We start from the raw sequence: 17,623 nt of genomic DNA on the forward strand, positions 1-17,623 counted from the left end.
TGGAACCTACCTGAACCATTGAGGGATTACACAGATATAAGACCACATGGTAACTTAAAACAAAGTACTTTTATTTAAAAGGTGCAATGTGCAACTTTTCTGGTCAGCCATTTGCTTGTTTCCATGGAAATTAGGGGTGGGCAAAAATACAATTCAATATATCGTATCGTTTAATGCAGGGGTCTCCAACCTGTAGCTCGGAAGTTACCAGCAGCTCTCCACCCCCTCTCAAGTAGCTCGCCAAGGGATTTCTGAATTATACGCATTGTCCTGAATAATTCAAATTTGATGAATTAAATGCCTATTGCCCATTATTATTGTAAAAGAATCATTTTGATGCCTGACTTTGTGCAGTCATAAATAAATAATGTTTTATGTTTTATCTAACTGTAACCCATCTAAATCTTGCCATGGATCTTGTGTACACTTTATTTCCTGCGACCGATAAAATTAGTAGCTCTCTGGAATTTTCGTTTTGCAAAGGTAGCTCACCCGAGGAAAAAGGTTGGAGACCCCTAGTTTAATGTGATGATACGGTATCGATATCACGGGCTGCTGTATCAATGTATCACCAAGAATATTTTTTGGTATATTTTACTAAATAATTTTGTTACAGTTCAACAGTTTTGTTGCTTGTTCAGAGGAAGGAAACTCATTTATGTGACACATTTGACATATTCGCTCTTTTGATGATTAAAATGTTTGTATTCCATATTCCCTTTGCACAAGAAGTGGTTTAACAAAGACTTTTAGTATCACAGACAGTCTTTATTTTTAATCGAACCGTATTGAATCGATTTGAAATATATCGTATCGAATCATAAGCTCACTGTATCGAGATATGTATCGTATCGGCAACTTCTGAATGACACCTAATGGCCCTAATGGACATGTTATTGCTTTGCCTGGAAAGTTACACAATATAATTAAACATCGATCTAGCATTTATTTAGTTATGGGTCTTTTAACTGAGAAAAAGAAAAAAAAAAACAACTCCAGAATCATGCATTACTGTTACTGGGGTCACCTCTTCACAGATCTGACCTGTAACTTGTCTCCGTGGAGATAAGCAAGTTCGTTAATTACAATACTGCAGTAGAACATTCGTCGACCATGTACCAGTCAAGCTACGCAATGCGCCTTTAATGCTGAAAATCACATTCTGTTGTCTAAAGAAAGAGTGTTTATTATCCTTGTGGTATCCAAATGTGCACTCAGTATTCCTGGATATTTGTTTCCAGTGATTTTTATATGTATTTTTATTTTGTGTGTACTTTAACCAGAAAAGAAAACTGCACATTGAGGCACCCACTGCAGAAATATGTATAGATGTACTAATGTATTCAATGATACGCCAAAACTAGAACATTGTACTAAAGTGTGCCCACAGCATGAACCTGCCTGTCCTCACTGATCAGAGGCGACCGGAGAGGACACTGCATCGCCCAAAGACAGGGACCGTATATAAAAACACGTACACCAGGCTCCCCTTCGAATCTCATGTGTAGACCTGTCACCATAACAAACTTTGAAGTAAATACTATATAGACGATAATATTGAAACTAAACTTACACCACTGAGCAGATTTAAACAACAAAAGTATTCTAAATGTACATTATTGTTAATTAATCTGCCTGGAATGTTCCACAGTATGATATTAAACAGATCTACCTTACATTTACTAAATTACAGGTGGTTTTATAGCTCAAAATTACCTAGAAAACAGGTATTCTGACTGTGAGCGGGTGCCTCTTTACAAATCTGACCTGTAACTTGGCCTGGTTTGGTCTCCATGAAGATAGAAATGTTTAATGCCATACTGTAAAAAAAATATTGATCCACAAGGGAAATTATTTAAAGTTTGTCTAAGTGTCTAATTCCAGACAAAGTAATAACCTTGAGATGGAGAAAAACGGGTGGCGTGCTCTCCACCAGAAAAATCACACAAAACACCTTTAAAAAAATCACAAGCTGCAATAAATAAATAGCAGAATGAAACACTTAAGTACTTAGTTTGCATCTGTACTGAGTTATAGAAGTCATTAATTCAACATTTAATGGCTTCAATTTGATCATATACTCAAAAAATTACCAAAACACTTCCCAGAGGTGCAAAGAAAATGTACACATGATAAAAACTGACCCCAGAAAATAGTGTTCCAGCTTTCCTATATTGAATGATTGTTGACAGTTGATGTTGATACATTAATTATCATGACAGGCCTACTCATGGGTGACACATGTACGATTCGGAAGCCTTGTGTAGTGATTTTGGTACAGATGGGATAAAAATAAAAAATAAAATAAAAAATCTACTCTAGCGTGATGTGCACCTTTCCATTAGGAGGGCCCGACAACTGTGCAGTTCTTTGTTATGATGATGTTTACGGCGAAACCAAAGTAATTTCAGATTAATATTGTGGTTTAAAATGTCCAAATATAAATAAATACTATATGGTAGATGCCCAATATGTCTTATGTGATTAATCAAAATACAACTCTGCGTAAGATGAAGGAGAAACACGGCTAAAAGCTCATAAAAGTACTTAAGCCCTCTTCAAAGCAATCTATTTAGTCTTGAAAAGGCATTACTGTACTAGAGATGTATGTAACAACCCAACATAATTATTATATAGGACTATAGTGGACTGAATGTTCCTATTGGAAAGGCTGTGCAATAAATCTCAGTCATATTTTTTCTTTATAAATGGCATTGGAGGATTTCTTGGAAAAAAAAAAAAAAAAAATCACACTGTCAAATTGCTAATACATTTTCTGAGAATGCAGCTACATAAAAATGTTGAGAAAATCTTAAAAGCAAGTTCCATTGAGTACTATATATAAAAAATCTTGTGTGCAACAGCTGTGAACCAAGGCTCAACCATTAACTTGAAAAAGCCACATCTGAGAAACCTCCTGTTGTTTCTTCTCTTTAAAGCTCGGTTTAATGAGAAGGTTTTACGCTAAGGCATTGAAGACCTCATTTATGTATTTATTCCACTGTATGTGTTTTTATTGCTACAAAAAATGCCTTGAAAAACATGTATTCTTAAAGTAGTCATGTTCAGTCCAGATTTTGTCCCATATTAGTCTCAATTTTGATGTAGTGATTGTGCTAGTGTGAATGCACCCTGACAATCAGTGGGGTCGCCTCTCCACGGACCTAACCTGTCACCTACTTTGTCACCATGGAGATAGATGAATATGATATCAAAGTTCTCACAATAATATCGTGGACCATAACAATATATCGAATTACAAGTCTCTTTGCTTAAATTAAGACTTATGGTGCAGCAGTAGCTACAAAAAGACAGAGGGAACTACATAGACCATGATCCTTTGCTCCATTTCAGTGTAGACCACATGAAGAAATAACAGTTTTAAGCACTTTTAAGTCTTAGTTCTTTGGATTAAGTCTTGTCAACTTGGCATTTTTAGTGGAAAAAGTAGCATATTAACAGTTTTGTTTTTGCCTCCACAAAATATCACAATAAATATCAAACCGTGAGATGTATATTATGAAAATATCGTACCGAAAGATTTGGATATTGTTACATCCCTAATCGTGAGCCTCACCACCATATCGTGAGCTTTTCCACAATATCTCAATAAATATCGTTCCGTGAGGTTCATACCGTGACGATATCGTATCGTGAGACTTGGATATCGTTACACCCTTACAGTGCAGCTATACATTGGTCATGACTGTGGTCTTATTGTTCAATAACTGGGGTAGGCGACAGGCCAAATAATTCTGATCAGAATTTCCTTGGGAGCCAGATCACAATAACTTTAGTAACTTCTTCGGGGCAATTATAAAGACATCAGCTTCTTCTGAAAATTCACATTTGTATTCAGTAATGGTGGTTTCAGTTGCACTCAATCAATTACAACTTAATCCGGGCGTACACTGAGACTTTTTTAAGCAGATTTTTCACTCGTGCGACTGTTTTTGGGATTGAGTTTTGGCTTAATCATGTGTCGTACTTCGTGTAGTAAACATGGGGTAACGAGAACCGATTAATACTTCACGACCAGCTCCCAATCGGCAATCGTAAGTTGCAAGAATATCAAAACTTTTGGAAATCCAGTCGCCTCTCGTGAGGGTTTTGCACTGTTGAAGTCGTTCGTATAGAGAACATGAATCGTGAGCTGTGAACTTTTAAACCCTGTGATTTGTTCGTACAGTTTGAGCTGGGGCTGAGTGAAAGGATCGAGAATATCGCATCAATAAAAAGAAACAAGGCCGCCGACTTCAGTGTTCGAAAACAGTGATGCCCAATGGGAGCTGACGTCATCGCAAACGTCATCACAACAAAGAGACTTGTGTTGATCACAAATTAAGAAAAAACATTTGGTGAATGAAGTACAAAGCACCATGGCGGTGAATACAAGGTTTAATCAGAGTAATGGCATGAATGAATCACACTAAATACAACTTTGAGAGTAAGAGAGGAAAAAATAAACATGGTTAAAAGCTTTTAAAAGTCAATATTGCATAACAGGCTGACTTTTAAAAATACCTTTGTCGTTCTTGTTTCATACTCACCGGATGTTTGAGCCACAGGTCCTTGATGGCTGGACGCATCTTTTTGTGCACCACCGCATCCTGCAGATCCTCCAGGGACGGGTGCTGGCCAATTTCATCCTCGAACGGTAGCATGTACTCTGTCGCCAAACCTGAAGCACAGGAAGAGAGAGGCAAGGTGGAAATGACATTAGGCGGCGGAAGCGAAGAGGAAAAAAACAAACATGACTGTGAACGCGTTTAACACACTTGACCTTTGAACTCTCCCTGACAACACAAAACACGACTTATCTTTGCGTTATTTGATCAGCTTTGGGACACACTGAACTTTGACCCACGGAAAGTGGAATGCTCATTTTGGCTTTGACATGCAAAATACTGAAATTATTTTTAGCTTGCACCTATTGGCAGCACTTTAATTAGCATCAATAAAACATGAACAAGGTCGTAGTATTTGTATTCGCAGTGTATAAAACAGAGGTGCGTAGTACTGTTCTAGCAGCATACTTCTACTTGAGAAACACATTTTGTTGAAGTAACAATATTCTTACTTGAATATAAGTTTTGTTTACTCTCCTCACTGAGTAAATCTAAGAGACAAAAGCTTTATGTTGACAATCTTAAATTATTTGAACATTTGTTTTTCTTCGCTCCTTCAGACATGGTTTAGATAAACATTACTGTATTTTCCGGGCTCTGGATTATAAGACATTATAAGTCATTAAATGGTCTATTTTCAAACTTTTTTCACAAATAAACCGCAATGGACTTTAAACGAAACACAACAGTTGGATGGGTCAGTCGGACTTTGTTTGGCGCGTTCACGGTGACTCTGGGCTTTGTTCAGTTGTGGCGTGTAGGGAGGGTGCTGTCTGGGACCACTGGATTGTCGGCGTGTTCGCAGTGACTCAGTTGTTCAGTTGTGGCTAGAAGTGGCACATTGGACTCGCTTTTTCGGTTCGTTCCTCCGTTCCGTTCCTCGTCTGTGTGGAGTGATGAGTGTGGCTGTGGGTGTGTTTCGCTACACGGTCGCTGTCTGCTCCGTGTGTGTTTGCGTGCGCTGCGGGTGGTGTGGCTTTGTAGTTTACAGAAGTCGTGCTGGGACACCCGAGTGGATTCGTTTATAGGGCGCTCTGGATTGTGGGGCGCGCGATCGTTTTTTGGTGGGGTTGGAGGCTTAAGAGCGTCTAATAGCCCGGAAAATATGATATAATAACTTCAAATTTTGAATCAAATGTTACATCTTGATAGTTATTCCTAAAGTTAAGTGTAAAAGTTTTCCCAAATACTGGTTTATGCTTCTTTGAATAACTTCTTGGACATCTGCTTTGTACTTCTACTTGAGTAATATTTTGAAGTAATGTTAGGCTACGTTTATATGATAACAGTCTGAACAGAAGATGCAACAGTGGCGTCTCGTCTTCACTTTTTCTTTCGCATTTAGACGAGCGTTTTCGTGAGGAAATCTACATGCATGACGCAAAAGTGTGTGGAATTCCCAGGTCTCGTCCATAGTCGTCTTGGCTCGCCTGCGACGAACTGGTGCATCCAGAATTTGACAGAGGTGATTGCAGATCCTTCTCTGTTCATTAATTGTATCTCTGCATATTCTGTACATTTGTTGGGCTGCCTCCTGTAAGTTTATTAGAGCTGCCAGAGGAGCTTGAAGGTCCGACGCATGGAAATGATCCAACATTTTTTCTGTGTATTGCATGTATGTGACGTAAACATGTACGAGACGTGAGCAGATCTGACCAGAGTTCTGCATCTTGGGCAGTGTAGACGGAAACACTACAGTGGAGCGTATTCAGCTTTTCCACTCTGGAGGGTGGTTTCAGAATTTTGTGTTTTTAAGCCCCAAAAAGCAGTCACCATCTAAATGAAAGGCACTTCTGATATTTTGTCGTTTTTACCTGCAAGCGTTCTCGTGTAAACAGGCCCTTACACTTGAGTACAATTTTTGGCTACTCTGCCCATCTCTGAGCTCAAGTTAATTATAAATGAAGTCTTTGTTCATAACTTATAACAACAATACTTGCACACACTAGTCTTGATCATGTGTTAACCCTGTCAAAAAGCACATAATGCATTCACTATTTCCATAGAACTTTTGGGGCAATGGGAAAATGTGATACCCGAGGTAGTTTTTAACAAGTCATTTCCGAAGCAATAGTATTACAGCCAATTGACACCCACACATTCATTCAGAGTTAATGAGTGAACGCTTATACTTGTAATACATTCCTTTCCCTGCAGCATTTTCAAATTCACATTCTCAGTTGCCTTTTTTATTACCATTTTGTATAATTTTCTATGAGAAGAGGATTGGCCCGTTATTGAACTGTAAAACACTTTGCAACTTCATTCATGTACCAAGGCTGAAATATGAATGGTTTACATGGGGTTATGTATCGTACGCTACTTTCAAAATTACAGAGAAAGTTGTATCTTATATATAAGTGTGTCCACAGCATGAACCAGCCTGTTCTCACTGATCAGAGGCGACTGGGATGAATATGGACTGGAGTTCCTGTGCCCCTGTCAGATTAAGACCTGGTGCCAGATGAGGACACCGCCTTGCCCAAAGACGGGGGCAACGTAGACCAACATGATACGAAAATACTATTGTGATTAGACCATAGACTGTATAAAAAAGCGGACTGAGGGAATGAAGCTCACGATGCAAGATAAAGGGGCGAATTTGTAGCAGAGTTCCAAATTAAGAACAGGAATTGGTTTACGGATAATAGGGAAATAGGGAAAATCCTGTGGATGTGGTTAATACGAACATCAGTGTTTCCCGCAGCGCTTTATAGTTATGGCAGTCACTTTGACAACAATTGCCCCTCGCCTTGTCTACGTCCCTCCGGAAAAAAACCCAAAAAACCTGCATCCCCACATGCATAGAGTGAGTATGCATTGCGATGAAGCTGAATAGCGGCATCTGTTGTTTAAAAATGTTACTGCGCCATCTATCATCTGCTGTGCTGCGTGGCTGACATCATTTTTTTTTTTAATCGGGAGGGAAGCTAATCTGGATAGCTGGACGAAAACGTAAAGACACGTAAAGAATAATTATAATTATTCGTCTAAACTTCGCATTTGAGCTGAGTGTCTTACCAAATGCTTGATATATTCTGTTTCATTAAGATAGGCTAACTAGGTTCTTATCACGGCTACCGATGTGTCAGCCGTCCTCAGTTTTTGCACGTGGAGCTTGCCTTGACCAACCAATTTTCTGTGGGAGACACTGAACATTTTAAGAACAAAATGTTACAAAGTGATAGGTTCATATATGTCTATGTATTAGATTTAGGGCTGCAACTACATATTATTTTGGCAACTGATAAAACTAGCGTGATTTAAGGTTGTCAGAAGTATTGAAAATTTGATACCAATCGATACTAAAGTAAGTATTAAAACTGGATACTCATTAGAGCAGGCATCAATACTAAAAAACTCACATTCACAGGACAGAAATGAACCTTTCCTGAATAGCTTTAGAATCAGCTGAATCAGAACAAGTATAAGAGCACATAGACTAAAGAGATGTTGAAAAGGAATATTGATTATCACATTCTATGGTCTGTTTTTTGTGTTTTCATCATAGTCGCATTGGAATCTAGCCTGATTCATCAGCCGTTTTCACGAAGTGGAAACCGTTTGACCTCGCAGCATTAGGATTCGTTCGCTCGACGGTAGGTGGGTACTTTTTTAAATTTAACCAATCGCTGCTATTTGGCCATGACGTATGTAATGCACCTCTAACGGGGCTAACTGGTATATTAAGCTTTTCCCAAATCCCGTAGGAAGAAGGGCAATAACATTTTTCCCCTTGATAAAATTCACCAAACATTCTCTTTGTTCCAGATTTAAATCCTCGATCTCGGGAATCATTGCCAACACAGAATGTATGGCTTTTCGCTGATTGGCTGGTGCCCGGACTCACACTTCCAGGTTTCTTGCAAACCGTCTAGTGTATTCTGATTCCTGACCTAGTCGCTGGAGAGAAATGAAATTGAGTGGAAACACTAGGAGGTGCTGGCCTGGCTAATTGGAATCTGTATAGAGTATAGAATCTAGTCCTCAGCATCGAAATAGTTTGAAATTTTCAGTATTGTGATGTGTTTATGCTTCCACCCACTCCTTTTCAAACATGTCTTTACTATAGTTTTACTTCTTCTTTAGGGCCATAAGTAAAAGAGATCACCTGCATCAGATTAAGTTATTGTCTTGATAAAGTTTCATGCAAGTTCCCCTCCGTTTAGCCATTTTCTTACCTTCTGAGTCGGAGCAGCGGGACACCAGCTCCCACAGCACCAGACCCATGGCGTACATGTCGATCCTAAGGAAAGAATCCCGCTGGAAGTTTATCGCCCCCTCCAGGACCTCCGGCGCCATGTACCGCCGCGTGCCCACCTGAGACGCACAGGGAAAGAGACGAGTAGGTAAGGTAAGGACGAGTAGTCACATTTAAGTTTTAGTTCATTGTTTAATGTTTTTGCAAGTTTTTATATTGTTTTGTTTTTGATGTAACGCACTTTGGTCACTTGATTGTTGCAAATAAAGACTGATTCAATACAAAATACTAAAACAGCATTGTATATATTTTGGATTAACCATATCATATCAGTCATAAGGTTGTCAAAATAATAAAAAATGAGCTCCTAATCGAAACTTAAACTAGTATCAAATCTAGATACTCATTTGAACAAGTATCAATAGTAAAAAAATAACTTTAGAATGATCTTGAGCTGTATCAGAACAAGTATAAGAGCACATAGACTAGTATACGTCCATGGACCACTACGGAACCTACCTGGACCACTAAGGGATTACACAGACACAAGTCCACATGTTAATATTAGAAGTGTAACAATAACCAAAATACTGTGATATCGTATCGTCAAAAGTCTCACAATAATTTCGTGGACCATCACAATATATCGAATCACAAGTTTCTTTGCTTAAATTCATTGTTATGGTGCAGCAATAGCTAAAAAGACAGAGGGAACTACATCGACCATGATCCTTTGCTCCGTTTTGGTGCAAACTACAGGAAGAAATAGCAATTCTAAACACTTTTAAGTCTTATCAAGGTATTTTAAGAGAAAAAAGTAGCATATTCACAATTTTGTTAGCCTCCACAATCGCAATAAATACTGCACCTTGAGATGTATATCGTGAAAATATCGTAATGTGAGATTTGGATATCGTTACATCGGTAGTTATTATAAAAGAAAGTATTATTTTATGTTGAAACTCACTTTCCTTTTCCTATTATTATTGTGGTATTTGAACTGGCATAGAGTTGATTCCTTTATTAAATTTCACTATTGTGACAACACTGGATTCTACTGATGTCGATCCCTCTGTAAAGTGTTACTAAATAAAACAACATTTAGTGCACCTTTGATCATGAATTGCTTAAAGCCACTATGTACCTGTCCGTGCGTGTCTCCTGGAGGTTTCCCTGGTTCAAACCGCACAGCCAGCCCGAAGTCCCCGATCACGGCCGTCAGATCATCGCGCAGCATCACGTTCTTACTCTTGAAGTCTCTGCGGATTTCACCAGGAAACAAAGTCGTGACAATGGAGCCTTTATGGAGACGTTTAGTTTAGCTTGTACGCCAGCTGTTGTTTTATCGTTTATACACACAGGCGTACTTAATCTGCGGGCTTCAAAGAGCTAGCAGTCATTAGCAGCGTGATCAGAAATGCACACTCAAAACACAGCAGACACGGTAACAATTATTTGCATAGCATTTTCATAACGAGATCTGCTGATTTTAATTTATTCGCAAGGGACTAACTGGTTTATGGATTTAAAGCAACCGTATCTCGAGCATATGTAGACTGTGACTGAACTGAATCCCTTTTATGAAACTTGTTTTACATTGCAAGAATACAAAGTTATGACTCATTTGAAAATCAATTATCAAGTAACAATGTCTGTTTGGGTGTTTTATTGTAATCCGTGTAAGATTCGTTCATTCGTTTTTTTTAAATAAAAACAAAAATAAAAAAACAAAAACAAGTTTTCTTCGATATTTATCTCCAAAACTAAAATTAAAAAATAGATAACGATTAAATTTTTTTAGTTTTTTGATTTTGTGTTTAAATGAATAATAAAAAAATTTGACTTCCGTGACTTTAACTGCGATGCCGGACTCTCGCACCGCGTACAGACTGAACCGGTCCCGGTCCCGGTCCCCCGACAGTGTATGCGGGCACACCTCTGCACCCTCTAGGCACTCAGTCCTGGTTTAGTCCTGGTTCAGTCCTGGTTTAGTCCTGGTTTAGTCCTGGTTTAGTCCTGGTTTAGTCCTGGTTCAGTCCTGGTTCAGTCCTGGTTCAGTCCTGGTTCAGCCCGGCTTCACACTTTAAGTCACAGAAATGGGAAACGGTCGTTATCATTTTTTTCCATTTTGTTTTTGGAGACAAATAATGAAGAAAATAGTTGTTTTTGGTTTTATTTGGAAAAATGAATGAATGAATGACACACGGATTGGATTCATTTTTCCCCATTATTCATTTAAACACAAAATCGAAAACTGAAAAAAAAAAAATGAATCGTTATCCGTTCTTTCATTTTGGTTTTGGAGACAAATAATGAAGAAAATATTATTTATTTATTTTTGATTTTTTTCCTTTTTTCCTTTGTGGTGTTATTTTGAAAATTGAACGATACACAGATTTATTGTCCATGTAAAAAATGTTCACTATGCAACTTTTCCGCTCGTCTCCATGGAGATTTAACTTGTCAATCATTTGGTGAGGTTATGTGTCAGATCAGTGGAGAGGCAATGCTGCTCACGAAAGGAGTGCATGTTTTTTCCAAGAGAGTTTTGTGCCAATAAAAATTAAAAATGCTATATGAATTTAATGCCATATTGTGGAATATTGCTGGAAAAACAAAAACATGAGCAGTGGTGGGTAGTAAGTCAAGTAACATTTATCCAGTTACTTTTACTTGTGTAAAGTTTTTTTTTAATTTGTACTTTTCAGAGTACTTTTCTAGCAACATACTTTTACTTGAGTAATATTTTTTATTGAAGTAACAGTACTCTTGAGTAGCTCCTTCAGACATGATTTAGTTTCTCATTTTTGCGTCCATCATATGAAAATACTAAATTTTGTGTATTATTTAAAGTTTTTGACCTGCCACTTACATTTGCTCATTTCCTTACTGTGTACTTCTACTTGAGTAATAATATTCTGAAGTAATAATAGTCTTATTTAAGAATGATTTTTACATGGTTTACGTAGTGCAGCTTAAAAATCCATATAATATCAGCATTTTTGGGTTACTGAAAATTCAGAGTTAAAAAGCATCAATCTTTATATAGTGGGCTAATTAAACAGAAATTAAATTGAAATCAAAATATCCTTGAAACAGAACTAATTCAGACTGAGTGAATGTTCATACCCCAGGATCCTGTTTTTTTTTTAAGAAGTACAGGTATTTCAAGGACAACACTTCCTAAAAGATGCTAAGTAGTCAACCATCATTGAGTTTTACAACAAGCACCTAAAAAATTTCACTCAACATTTTTAACATTTCACTTCACTTCACGTGTTGACATCACCAGAAGAGATTTGTCACTGCTATGGAACGCCTCAGAAGGACAAATTCTCACATTAAACATTATAGAAAGATGAACAAGTTAAAAAGTTAATTCAGCTCTTAAAATATAGACGCCATAGTGAAAAGTGCTGAAATTTCTGGAAATAAAATGCATAGTCTATAGTTTTTTAATTACTACTACTACCTACTACTTACTACTACTTACTACTACTACTACTACTACTACATTGGCTATATATTTTCATACCAGTGGAGTATGACCAAGTATGCTGGAATGTCCTGCATGTTAAGAATCTATAATAATTGTAGTTAAATAATTTTTTTTGGTGCCAATATTATAAATGATTAATGTATATGAACTACTATGAAATCTGCTATCCATACATCCTTTTGATTATTATTTCTTTGCAACTTAAAAATTATTTCTAAGACCCCGTTTACACTGAAACGAATCCGCGTATCACTGTATCACCGGATCAGAAACGATCTGCGTCCACACACGTCGTTTCTGTGTCCGCAAGCCTTCACTATCCGCACACTTTTGAGCATATTTGTTTACATTTTACAGAAACTAAACTTAAAACCGCATGGCTAATTTGCATAAACTAAGAGCTCAAAAAACAGCTCGCTATTGTGCACTGATGCGGTTCAGCTTCTGTCGGACTAAAGGACACGACTCAGTGGATTATATGTGTTCTTTCTGTGACAGAGTGGTGTTCTGCTGATGGTGAGTCTGTTCTGTGTTTCTATCGCGTTAGAGGTGGTTCATATTAAACTTTTCAGAGATTATACGTCTGCAGGTCATACGCATAGACCGTATATATGAATATATTCTAGCCTCTTAGTGTTTTGGCGGTGAATTAGTTACTTCGCATAGACCTACATCAGCGTATCAGCGTTTTCAGGCGTCCACACCCAATCAGATCTGTACTCAGCTGAATTCGTGGGAGCTGGCGGCACCTGATCGTTCCGTCTCTGGAGACATTTTCAATCGGATTAGTGTGGACAAACACTGCAGCCGCAACGAAAATGATTTGAATACGTACTAGTGTGGACGGAGCCTTAGATTCATTTAGAATTTCAGAAATCAGTGCATTTTGAATTGATAAACATAACCTTTGAAATTATACATGACCAAAACAAAAATGGACAAAAAAACAAAACAAATAACAAAACAAAAAAAAAACTCTCTCCACAATCATCACACACACAAAAACAACTGTAAAAAAATAATAATTTTGAGACTTGAGTCAGAATGGTGAAAGTGAAGATAGCGATTAACAAGTCAAAACTAAATATTGTAGCTTTAAAGTAGTAAACAGTCCTCAAATGGCCCCATATAACAGGGAACTGAAATCCATGAATACTAATATACTAATACTTAAACATTCATAACATAAGTGTAGCCTTATTGCACTGTGATCTTCTGCTGAATCAAAACATTATCTTTGGTTTTACACACACACAGAGACACACACATGAGCGCCCCCTGCTGTACCTGTGTGCGATGGTGGGTTTGGGGCCCTCTCCCTTGTAGCTGGGGATGTCCTCGTGGAGATAGGCCAGACCACGGGACATGGTCTCAGCGATGTGACACAACTCTGTCCACGACACAGAGTTCCCCTTCAGGTGGTCTGTCAGAGAGCCCTGACAAGAAAAGAACAGATATGGATTTAATAAAGAGACATTAATTCCATCAAAGCAAAAAAAAACAGACAGCAGAACACACATTGAGATTAAGTTTAAGAGTTCAATTCAGAATTTTTATTTTTATTTGACATCTTGTTTTGAGATTTCTGTCAGATCCCAAAATAATATGGGGTAAGTGCAATTTGCTTACCCAATTGGCAAGTAAAATGTAATGTATAAAAACAAGCCAGGGACATGTTGAAGCAAGTAAAACTAGATTAATCAAGAGAGATACTAAAAGATTAATCAGAAGTATTTAATCATCTGACATCAGCCCAAAAGCAATTCATTTCTTATTGTCTTAGTAATGCAAAGAAGGCGCCGTCAGTAGCTACGAGACCTTGCTAATATTTCATATCTAGAGAGAATACGATATTTGTTAAAGGATAAAAAGCTGTCATTCCAGAAAGCGTGGCAACCTTTTATTGATTTTTTACAATCTGTAACTATGTGAGAAACGTCTCAAAATTCACTTCAGATATATGTTCCTCCGCAGGCTGTTGTTATGTTTGTTCTTAGTTTTGTGAGATTTATTTTTATTTGAACTTTTATACACCAAAAAGCATTGAGCGCTGTTAATCCTTACCTTTTGGCTCAATAAAAATGTTATGTTTAAAGATTAAGAATCATATTTTGAGTTGAAGCTACTCTTGGTATTCCTTCTCATTTTTCCAGTGTACTGAGATGGACTTTATGTATTGTGCCCACAGCATGAACCAGCCTGTTCTCACTGATCAGAGGCGACTGGGATGAATATGGACTGGAGTTCCTGTGCCCCTGTCAGATTAAGACCTGGTGCCAAAAGAGGACACTGCCTTGCCCAAAGACAGGGGCGATTCAGACTACTACAATCTCAAGCAGCACTATTCAGATACTAATGTTGTCATAAAATTAAACTTTCAAACTTGATTTCGATACTGAGGAACACAGTGGATACTAGACACTCAATTCATGTTCTGACGCTACAACAATAATAAAGACTATAGGTTCCTTATTGGTCCATGGGCGTATACTAGTCTATTGTCTATAGTCTTTTGTAGCTTTAGTCGATATTATTATTTTTTATTCATTCAAGCAAGAACTAAATCTTATTCTAATACGATTCTAGACTTTAGTATCAATACATGCTTAAATGAGTATCTAGTTTTATCATTCTATTATTATTATTATTATAATTATATGGGATGATGCTACTTGTATTTTTTGAGTGATTTGTTTTTGTTAGTTTTGTAAGTTATGGAGGACGTGTGTGTGGAGAGGGAAGTCTGGGAGGCCCTCCTCAGACTGTTGCAACCGCGACCCGACCTTAGATAAGCGGAAGAAAATGGATGCATGGATGGATAGTTTTGTAAGTTATGTTTTATCTGCATAAAAATGAAAAAAAGTGTGTGTACATGTGTGGTTTGAATGACATATCTATATCTGTTTATACATGAATAAAAACATATGAAACCGAAACTAGTATCTAGTTTTGATACTACCGTATTTTTCGGGCTATAAGTCGCTCCGGAGTTTAAGTCGCACCAACCAAAAAATGCATAATGACAAAAATAAAAAGCATATATAAGTCGTACAAGACTAAGTTGCACTTTTGGGGGGAAATTTATTTTATATAATCAGAGACCAGGAACCGACAGTTTATCTTGAAAGGCAACTTATAGTAATAACAATAGAACAGAGAACAACAGGCTGTTAACGTCACATATGAACAGTTCTTCAGATAAACTATAACATAAACAACTGAACAAACATTTTATCTCATGCCAAAGCACTAAATCCACAGAAGTCTTCATCCTCTGTGTCACTTTTGAGCAACTCTGCGACCTCCAGAGGTGACTGGAGAGCCGCTTCCTCTTCTGCCGTCATCAGACTCAGCATCAGTTCCAGTTAGAATAATGAATCTCGACAGGATGGTTTCGGTTGTCACTGAAGTCACTTAAATTTTAAAATGTCAGTAGTACAGAAAGGTCTTTCTTCTGCAGCCGACATGCGCAGTAGAGTGAAGTGACAGTGATACAGGAGCACACAAGACTAGAGCGCCCTCTCACGGCTGTCAGTCTGAAAATTTTAACATATAAGTCGCACCGGAGTATAAGTCACAGGACCACCCAAACCATGGAAAACAGTGAGATTTATAGTCCAAAAAATACTGTAGTTAATATCAGGTTTTCAATACTTTTACCCCACCCTGTTTTCAATACATCCACAGACGCTGCTTTCGCTCTTGCATCAGAATTAATTCTACACCGTTACACACACGACAGCAACATCTCAGTCTAATTGCATGAAGCGTATTAGAAAACATAAATAAAAAGCTTTAATTTGACACTGATGACACGAGTCTACCTGCATTAGAAAAAGATAAGGTGGTGCCAGGACAAGCCACAAACGAATTACACGCTCCCTGTATTCCCATTTGCAGTTTACGACAATTACAGCTCAATCTGGTTTTAATGTGTTAATACCTTTGTTGACAAGACGAATAAACAACAGCCGCCTTGTCGTCTAATTGCAATTTTATCAAGACTCTGGAAAATTGCGCCATTATTTCTAGCAGAGTGAGTGGTAGCCGTAAATCGTCACATCTCGCTATACATTACCGTTCACTATACGACATGTGGTAATAAAAAATCCCCCTTTAATAAAGCCTGCGCCCTCCACGGTGAGGTAAATAAAGGAGGAACATTATTAGAAAAAGAAAGACGTTTCTGGTCAGCGCTAAAGCCCAAATCATATAAAGTGTGTTATATGATGAAGCCTATAGGAGCACACACAGTTCTAGTTCAATCTAGGCTGGTGGCAATAATGTTAGAAACAGCATTTTGAATTAGTTTTGATTTTAAAACATTGTATATTGCACCATTTTTGATCTATGTTTCTTCTATTCTCAAAGTGTTCCTCCATGTGATGTCAGTAAGTGGTAATACTTCCTGCGTAACCACATGCTCCACTGTCTTTTCAAACTCTATACAGCTTAATTACAGTGTTGGGAGTAACGTGTTATAAAAGTTATGAATTGTGGTGGGTTTTTCGTTTTTCTTCATACAAATTCTCTAAAATCACGCGATATCAGCAGCGGTGAAAAGCCATCATTACTGTTCCGAATGTCGGAACGTGCCTGAAGGTGCGCCCGCGGAGACCGTTGGGCAAAGTGCAGCTGAGGCCCGATTGAGCTTTGAGGACACCCTGTTCCACGGGCTCGGGGTTCTCTCACGGGTGGTCCTAGACTCCAAGTCCTCGCCCTGGTCTCGCCCTGGTCTCGCCCTGGTCCCTGGTCTCGCCCTGGTCTCGCCCTGGTCTCGCCCTGGTCTCTGGCCTTTGGTCCCGCCTGGTCTTGGTCGCCCTGGTCTCGCCCTGGTCCTGCCTGGTCCTGGTCCTGGTCCTGGTCCCGCCCTGGTCCCACCCATATACGGCACAAAAGTTCGGCATCTTTGCTTGCTGATTATTATTTGACAATCAGCCAGTAAAGCAATAGTCGTGTAATGTCTTACATTTTAAATGCAGTAATAATGTAAAGTATTAAATTTCTTAAAAATTACAATAACAAGTAATAATAACACATTACAGTGTTGAGGTAATTTGCCCAACAGTGCTTAATGAGAATATTTACATCTTTCAGCCCTGGATTTCCCCAATTTTGAAGTTACAGCTGTTGTTTTTCACCTCATGGAATCTGCTTCACTCACATTTTTTAATGACTATACAAATGTAAAATACAAATACTTAAAAATAAAAGCAAAGAAGTGAAGATTATTCTAGAGCAGGGGTGTCCAAACTTTGATAATGAAGGTCCATATATCAAACACAGACCGATCGA

The 17,623-nt window shown here is 38.0% G+C and overlaps 1 protein-coding gene across 1 annotated transcript in view; it reads right to left on the reverse strand.

Annotated features, from left to right (window-relative positions):
* The window catches only part of acvr2ba (activin A receptor type 2Ba), a 53,704-nt gene that overhangs the window by 7,310 nt on the left and 28,771 nt on the right, over positions 1–17,623 (reverse strand). The window contains exons 7-10 of the mRNA XM_020917367.2: positions 13,616–13,764; positions 9,974–10,088; positions 8,810–8,948; positions 4,551–4,681 (exon numbers count right to left, since the gene is read on the reverse strand). Coding sequence (XP_020773026.1) covers positions 4,551–4,681; positions 8,810–8,948; positions 9,974–10,088; positions 13,616–13,764 — 534 coding nt within the window. The remainder of the gene's footprint in view (positions 1–4,550; positions 4,682–8,809; positions 8,949–9,973; positions 10,089–13,615; positions 13,765–17,623) is intronic.

Source organism: Boleophthalmus pectinirostris, unplaced genomic scaffold, assembly GCF_026225935.1.
Source record: "Boleophthalmus pectinirostris isolate CB_2022bp ecotype Guang Dong unplaced genomic scaffold, ASM2622593v1 HiC_scaffold_16, whole genome shotgun sequence".
NCBI lineage: Eukaryota > Metazoa > Chordata > Actinopteri > Gobiiformes > Gobiidae > Boleophthalmus > Boleophthalmus pectinirostris.